We start from the raw sequence: 9,073 nt of genomic DNA on the forward strand, positions 1-9,073 counted from the left end.
GTAGGAGAAGACGTTAGAATATGAAAAGGAGAGAGAAAATTAATTGTAAAAAGGAGAGAGAAAATTGTTTTGTGTATAATTATATACAAAATCAGAAAATAAGGTTTTTATACAATTGGTTACATAATAGGTTGTGGGCCCCATTAATTATAGCAAAAAAAAACTATAATTATTTAATGTAAATAAATTAAACTATACCCCTATGATATAATTAGTTATAAATGTTTGCCATTTCATATAATTTTCCCAAAAAAAAAAATCAATGTCAGCCTAAAATTGCAAAATATATTGAAATATATGATCAAAGTTCATAATATATCGCTTAACTTCAGTTATATATGAAACTTCACACCACATATCTAAAGTTATTTTAAAGCTTAGAATTATAAATTTCTACACGTTAAAAGTTTATGAATATGACTTAACGGTGGCCTTGAAATCATGTACTCATAAAGTATAATCAAGAAAGTAAAAAAAAAAAGATTTTAAAATCTCGATATGTGTTTGGAATTAAAAATAGATAAAATATATCAAAATATTATTTAATTTTGTGATCTTAAATTGTCATGTGAAAATGTTGGAACTAATGTATTGTTTTTTTTTAAAAAAAAAAAAGAAGAGAGAGAATTTTTTTTCTTAAAAAATGCAAAAATAAAAATTAAAACAAAGAAAGTATAATTAAAACAATAATTCTACAAAAAAAATCTATGTTTTTGTTTTCCGATCTTCTAAAAAAAAAAGATCTCACAACTTATTTGAATGAACCGGAAAATGGAGGAATGCTTCTTGTGTATAATTACAAGATGGAAAAAGGGTTTGACATAGATTGAAAAGGTACTCTCTCTCATATATATATATATATATATAAGGGTTATAATAAGAAAAAAAAAAAATAAATATTGAATTTTCTATGAATTTCTACGTATTATCATGTATCTATTTACTTATTGTCCTTAGATATGTCTTTGCACATAATTATTTATATATTATATAGAAGAAAATCAAAGGATAGCATGGTGTAACCAAAAAAAAAAAGAGTCAAGACCTTAGCATGGGTTAATTAGATGAGGTTTATTTTTAAACCTAATTTATTTATTGTATTCTCTCTAATACTAATTACTAGTACATGTTTTTTTTCCCACAAATCATGAATGTTATCTCATGAGACAACATTCATGATTTGCTCATCACCTTCTTCCTCTTCTTTTTTTCTGATTTCCTTATAAGGAATCAGACATACTCCATATCTAAATTCTCTCACATTATAATTAAGAAGAGGAACATAATTAAGTTACTAAATTAGTTTTTCTTTGGAAGATTAATAATTACATGTAATTATGGATTTGATCTCCAAATCTCAAGAGTACAAGATCTAATTGCAAGGCTCTCTCTATATATATTTAAAGTCAAGAGATGGGTGCATGTTGTACATGTCAAAGGGGACACAAATTAGAAGGCAAGAATCATCATAAAAATCATCATAGTTATTTTGAGGAGAAAAATAATAATAATGGGGAGCATAAAGAAGGTGATGATGATTATCAAAGCATAGTAGGAAGAGGAGATTTGGGTGCTAATATAAGGTTATGTGGATTTTCTAAATTTGTATCAATGTATAGTCAACAAGGTAAAAAAGGGATCAATCAAGATGCCATGACTGTTTGGGAGGTAATCTTTCTTTCTCATTACTTTACATTAAATTATTACGGTGCCCCTTAAAGCCAACCTGGTGGACGAAGCATCTCGTGTTCATACAGGGTCTAGGAAAGGACCGCACCCTAAGAGGTTAACATCTCTTAGACCCTTTTCTCCATCATTCTATATTCAATTCAACAAATGTAACCCTAATAGATGCAAATTAAATCATTTTTATGATGAAAAGTAGTATAGTATGATGCATATTGTTATTGATATTATGTACTGACAATTAATCTTTAGTGTAGCTTGATGAATAATCCCTAAATTCATTTCATATAGAAAGTCAATTCAATACATTGGCCTAAGGGTGGTCGATTGAATCTTTTATCAAATTATATTTTACATTGGTAGTTGAATAAAGTTGATACTAGGCAAGGTTTTTATGGTAGTGGCAAAGGGGGTCCGAAAAGTACTTTAGGTCATGGGCTCGACTCTGAGCTCTGACGTTTTAGTAGTTATTGAATCCCCTTAACTCCGCCCCTGGTATCATTCATCTTGAAATCCTTATGACATTTAACTTGCTTATGGGTTGTAGTTTTATGTTGTATGTTCTAAGTGGACACTGAAAATTCGCTACGTAGAGCATAAGTTATGGTTTATTGTGTGAAAATGGAGGCAGGGGATTGATACTATTGTAACACGCTATATATTATTGTTACAGAATTTTGGTGGACAGAAAGGTATGATCTTTTGTGGTGTATTTGATGGACACGGACCATCCGGCCACAAGGTGGCACGTTATGTTAGAGACACGTTACCTTCTAAACTTTCATCATCCAATGTGATCAGTGCCAATAGATGGGATGCTGAAAAGGATGATGAATCTAACAACCCAGTCTTTGATGCTTGGAAAGATAAATTTATCATGTCTTTTAAAGAAATGGATGAAGAACTTGAAGGTGATGGTTCTATCGAAAGTTATTGCAGTGGAACAACTGCAGTGACTTTAGTTAAACAGGTAAAAGAAAACATACTTGAAAGAACTTTAATATGTTAAACGAAACGATGGTTTCTTTGATATTCTTGTTTATAATCTAAGGTGGCTAGATTTGCGGAATTTTCAGGGAGAACATTTGATAGTTGGAAATTTAGGAGATTCTCGAGCTATTATTTGCACCAGGGATGACAAAAATGAGCTTGTTGCTAAGCAACTCACGGTAGACTTGAAACCTAACCTCCCAGGTTGGTGCTTTTTTACATTCTCAATGTATTCTAATTGGTTATAGCAGATTTTTTTACCAAATTTTAATTGCTATAGATAGTTAGTTGTAGAGGAGGATCTATGATTCGGACTTTATGGGTTCTGTATTCTAGGACAATAACCTAAGAGTTAGTAACTCGGTTCTCAATATAGTTTTCGTACATATTAGTAAATATCTTATTACATATATAGAATTCGGACCAAAGCTACTGAGTGCTGTCGAACCTGTATTGTATAAGTCTAGATTTGCCCCTGGTTAGCTGTTGTTACCAGTCATCCTTGATGGTGTAATATATCTTTACGTTGTGAACCGTTTACAAAAGTTATGTTAATAAGATTGGTTTCGTTTTGTTAATCTATTTGTGCAATCATTTCATCAGCTGAATATGAAAGAATCAAGAGTTGTGAAGGAAGAGTAATGGCGATGGAGGAAGAACCAAATATATACAGAGTATGGATGCCTGATCAAGATTGCCCTGGTCTTGCCATGGCTAGAGCTTTCGGAGATTTTTGTTTGAAAGACTTTGGTCTCATTTCGGTACCTGAAGTATATTACAGAAAGCTCACTGAAAAGGATGAATTCATTGTCTTGGCATCAGACGGGGTAAGCTATACCAGAATTCAAACTTCTTGAATATTCCCCTGAAATCCTAGTATTTTTGGCTAGAACTTGCAGAAAAGACCACACAATCTTGCTATGTGACGTTTCTAAATTTGTGAGGGTAACATGTCTTTGTGTAGCTTAGTTCATTAGATCGTTACTACGTCTAAGATGAGTTTAAATGGAGAGGTATGGTTAGTGATGATTCATAATGCCGATTCCACCTTGCTGAAGATTGTAGTTATAGTAGTATTTCCACATTGTTTGTTCTAAGATGAGCTTAAATGGAGCCAAATGGTCAGTGATGATTCATATAGCCGACCCCATATTGTGTGAGGTTGTAGTTATAGTAGTATCACTAAATTGCTCCTTCAAATGACAAAATGGAATTGACATCAACGTCTCACGAGGAAGCTTCGGATTACACATTTTGCCAACAATAGAGGACTAGAGGTAGATTTATAATTTAGAGTAAATGAGTTCATAGTAGTCATAGTCTAATATTTAAAACATAACATTTTTTTTTTTTGCATAATGCATATAATTCGAGTAAAAAGATTTAATAAGGCAGCTAATGCACATTGTCTTGTTTTTGGTGTATAGTTGTGGGATGTTTTAAGCAACAATGAAGTGATCCGGATAGTAGCTTCAGCAAGGAAACGATCTATTGCAGCAAGACTCGTGGTGCATCATGCAGTTCGAGCCTGGAAATACAAGTACCCGTGTGCCAAGGTAGATGATTGTGCTGTTGTATGTTTGTTCTTGAAACGCCAGAAGCCTCTGCTAACGAAATCGTTGTCAGAAGTAACCGAGCTGAGCTTAAATTACTCAGAGATAGCAACCAGCAAAAACTACTCACCAAACTCCAAGATAGATGATGGTCTTGATACACTGCTAAATTATCAAGTCAAGGAAGAAAAAGATCCAAATGTTGCAACTGGACTTTATGATGATCATAAAAAGAGTTCTTCGAGGCATGCTCGTTACCTTAGCAGAAGAAAATCTACAGTGAATTTTTGAGTCCATTGTAATGAAGCAGTAATGAGTAAAATTGAAAAGGAAAAAAAGAAGTTGTAAGCTACAAATTTGAATGAAATACGTGTATGTATTTTGGTTTGTATAGTAGTAAAAAAAAAAAAAGATGACAAAATCAGGAATTGATACCTTGAAGAGTTGAAAAATGTTATTTGCTACTTGCTATATAACCTAGCTAATTAACTAGAAAGGAACAAGACATTGTGATGAATCATGATAACAGTTCGGGTCGAAGATCGGGGGAAGTTTAAAAGATGAGGAAACCTAGCCGCTTCTGGTCAGGGTGAGGATAAGTTTTTGCTTCTTCACAAACTTATCCCCACAAATCCGACCTTGTAAGGCTAGTGCTTGGTGTTCGTATATTCTATCATGTTCAGATTCACAACTAATATTAAAGTAACTAGTGAAGTAGTTTCCATAACATTACATTTTCTTCAATGGCTAATAGATTGATTGATCAATATTGTTCTATTATTTCTCTATGTCATATATTAATAACAAATTGATTGCACCTATAATTGAAATGTAAATTAAACCTTTTTCTTATAATAACCGTGAAATATTACTATACGAATAAAATAAAATTAATACATCGACAATTATAACCATCTTTCAGGAAGAATGTCAAAGTTAGAAATTAAAAAAGCGCGATCTTAGCTAGAAATATTCCACGGTGATGTATGCATTCCCCTCATCATCCTTGTTAGCTCCAAATCAGTTATTCAAATTGTACACTTGTAAGAACATTTCTCATGCTATCTGCATTCTCTAATCTCCACTATATTTTACAATAATATAGCAAAAAAAATTTCTCTTTTATTTTTATGGTTTTGAAGATTATTCTTTTAGTTGCCAAAAACAACTAAAACTAGAGGCATATTATAAAATAAAAGAGAAACCCCAAAAAGGTAAAAAAGATAAAAAGAATTTACTAATGATCATTGAATTTTCAAAAGTAATTTTGTTAAGGTATATCGTAACGTTTTACAAGATGGTCAAATAGTTCCATTTTACACATGAAAAAATAAGATATATTTCACATAGAGTACAATTTTTACCTCTCACATTAGGATTAACAGTATTTTTATCCCTCGGTTGTTACTAAATTTTGATTTTTAGTCCCTAAAGTATGTCACTAACGACATTTTAACCTTCAATGTGAATACTGAATTGTGCACTTTAAATCCATTATTTGTGAATATTCACAAATATACTATAATTATTAATTGTGGAACTACTTAATTATCCATGCATTATGTCATATTTAACGACAATATAGTGCGTATATATAGTCAAATATTACATTATTTTCTACATACAGGGATTAATAACATTCATTTAAATTGATTAAAGAATAAATACATCGATATATCACAAGGACTTAAAGGAGAATTTATCAATTACTTCGCGATCAAAAGTGTTGTTATCCCCTCAAATCATGTAGGTTTGGATGATTTATCTAAAAGGAAAATATTTATTCACATTCTGTCGTGGCCGGGAGCTGAATTTCATCAATAATGAATTAGGTCAGAAATGTTGAGAATCTCATTAATTGAAAATCACATCGTTGATCTATCGCCAATATCTTTTGTCCAAATTTTTTATGGACGTCCATTAAGACGTTATCTATGAAGTCAGTTAGCCCTGACGGCCAAAATGATCCATTATGAAGGTCAAACGAGCCCCAAAGCAGGTAAACCCTTCATTTTGCCGATTTTCGTGTCTTATAGTCCATGATCTTTTTTAGTGATTCATAATTTCGACGTCTTTTTTGCTCAATTTTTCGTGGACGTCCATTATGACGTTAGCTATGGATCCAGTTGGCCCTCACGATCAAAATGACTCATTTTGAAGGTCAAACGAGCCACAAAATAGGAAAATCCACCATTTTATTGATTTTCGTGTGCTATAGTCCATAGATTTTTGGTGATCCAGATTTTCGATAACTTTTTTGCCCAAATTTTTCGTGGTCGTCCGTTAAGACGTTACCTATGTATCCAGTTGGCTCTAACGATCAAAACGACCAATTTTCACTGTCAAACAAGCCCCGAAGCTGGTAAACCCCATCTTGCCGATTTTCATATACTACAGTGCATGAATTTTTGGTGATTTAGATTTTCGACATCATTTTTGTCCAATTTTTTTGTGGATGTCTGTTAAGACGTTATCGATGGAGCCAGTTGACCCTGACAGCCAAAATGGCTCATTCAAAAGGTCAAATGAGCCCCGGAGTAGGTAAACCCTTCATTTTACCGATTTTCGTGTTTTATAGCCCACGGTCTTTTTTGGTGATCTAGAATTCCAACGTCTTTCTTGTTCAAATTTTTTATGGACATCCGTTAAGACGTTAGCTATTGACTTATTTGTCCAAAACGGACACACCATCCATTTTGAAGTCAAACGAGCCCTTGAGCAGGTAAATCCCCCTATTACTATATGAATTTTTGGTGATCCACTCCGACACCATTTTTGCCTAAATTATTCGTAGACATCTGTTATAACGTTATATATGGAGCCAGCTGGCCCTGATGGACAAAACAAATCTATTTGAAGCTCAAACGAGCACAGAGCAGGAAAATCTCTTATTTTGCCGATTTTCATGTGCTATAGTCCATAATATTTTTTTTGAGATCAAGAATTCTGACGTCTTATTTATCCAATTTTTTTAACGTCAGTTAAGACGTATCTATAGATCTAGTTGGTCCTGACAGCCAAAACGATCCATTTTGAAGGTCAAACGAGTCTCGTAGCACGTAAATTCCCCATTTTTTTTAATTTTAGTGTGCTATGATCTATCAATTTTTGGTGATCCAGAATTTCGACGTCGCCAACTTTTTTATAGACGGTCATTAAGACGTTAGTTATGGAGCCAGTTATCCCTCACAGCCAATACAATCCATTTTCGAGGTCAAACGAGCCCGAAGTAGGTAAACCCTATTTTGCCAATTTTCATGTACTAGTCTATGAATTTTTGGTGATCCCGAATTCAATATTATTTTTATCCAAATTTTTTGTAGACGTCCGTTAAGACGTTATTTATGGAGCTAGTTGGCCCAGGCGGGCGAGACGACCCATTTTGAAGGTCAAACGAGCCCGGAGCAGGTAAGCCCATCAATTTGTTGATTTTCTTGTGCTATAGTCCACGATCTTTTTTGGTGATCAAAATTCTGACGTCTTTTTTGTCCAAATTTTTGGAGACGTCCATTAAGACGTTATTTATAGAGCAGTAGGCCCTGATGGCCACACAACCTATTTTGAAAGGTCAACGAACCTAGGAGCAGATAAACCCCCTCATTTTGTCAATTTTCATGTGATATAGTATATGGATTTTTGGTGATCCAGCATTCTGACGTTTTTTTGCCCAAATATTTCGTGAACGTCTGTTAAGACGTTAACCATGTAGTCAGTTGACCCCGACAACCAGAATGGCCTATTTTCAAGGTCAAACAAGGTCCAAAATAAGTAAACCCCATTTTCCTGATTTTTGTGTACTAAAGTTCGTCAAATTTTGGTTATCTAGAATTTTGACATCATTTTTGTCCAAATTTTTCGTTGACGTCCGTTAAGACATTGTCTATTGATCCAGTTAGTCTTGATGGCTAAAACGACCCATTTAGAAGGTCAAACAAGCCTCATTTAAGGTAAATCATTATTTATCGATTTTCGTGTTCAAAGTCAACAATCATTTTTGGTGATTTAGAGTTTAGACGTCTTTTTTGCCCAATTTTTTTGGACATCCGCTAAGACGTTAGTTATGGATCCAGTTGGTTCTGACAGTCAAAATTACCCATAATGATGATCAAACGAGTCCTAGAGCATGTAAACTCTTTATTATACTATGCATTATAGTCCATGGTTTTTTGGTGATCTAGAATTCTGGCGTTCTTTTTGCTCAATTTTTTCGTAGACGTCTGTTAAGACATTAGTTATGGATCCAGTTGGATCTAACAGCCAAAATGGCTCATTTTAGATGTCAAACGAGCCCCGAAGCAGGTTAACCCTCAATTTTATCGATTTTTGTGTGTTACAGTCAATGAATTTTTGGTGATTCAGAATTTCGGTATTTTTTTGCCAAAACATTTCATGGACGTCCGTTAAGACGTTAGCTATTGATCCAATTGCTTTGACAGTAAAAACAACTCATTTTAAAGGTCAAACGAGCCGCGAAGCAGGTAAATTCCATTTTTACTGATTTTCATGTACTGTATATTTCATGTATTTTTTATGATTCAGAATTGTGACATCTATTTTGCCGAAATTTTTTGTGAATGTCTATTAAGACGTTATCTATTGAGCCAGGTGGTCCTGACGGCCAAAACAACCCATTTTGAATGGCAAACGAGCTTCAAAGCAAGTAAACCCCTAATTTTATCGATTTTTGTGTACTATAGTCCATGATCTTTTTTAGTGATCCAGAATTCTGACTTTTTTTCCCCAAATTTTTTGTGGACGTCCTTTACGATGTTAGCTATGAAGATAGTTTTCCCTGACGGCTAAAACATCCCATTTTCAATGTCAAACGAGCCCCGAAATAGGTA

At 33.5% G+C, this 9,073-nt stretch overlaps 1 protein-coding gene across 1 annotated transcript; it reads left to right on the plus strand.

Annotated features, from left to right (window-relative positions):
- The first annotated feature begins 1,093 nt into the window (after positions 1 to 1,093).
- On the plus strand, positions 1,094 to 4,956 carry LOC101244331 (probable protein phosphatase 2C 65). Its single transcript, XM_004249012.5, has 5 exons — positions 1,094 to 1,668; positions 2,360 to 2,656; positions 2,763 to 2,880; positions 3,280 to 3,503; positions 4,104 to 4,956. The coding sequence occupies exons 1-5, from the start codon at positions 1,414 to 1,416 to the stop codon at positions 4,518 to 4,520; spliced, it is 1,311 nt and encodes a 436-aa protein (XP_004249060.1). The 5' UTR covers positions 1,094 to 1,413; the 3' UTR covers positions 4,521 to 4,956.
- The last annotated feature ends 4,117 nt before the right edge of the window (positions 4,957 to 9,073 follow it).

This window comes from Solanum lycopersicum, chromosome 10 (genome assembly GCF_036512215.1).
Source record: "Solanum lycopersicum chromosome 10, SLM_r2.1".
Lineage (NCBI taxonomy): Eukaryota > Viridiplantae > Streptophyta > Magnoliopsida > Solanales > Solanaceae > Solanum > Solanum lycopersicum.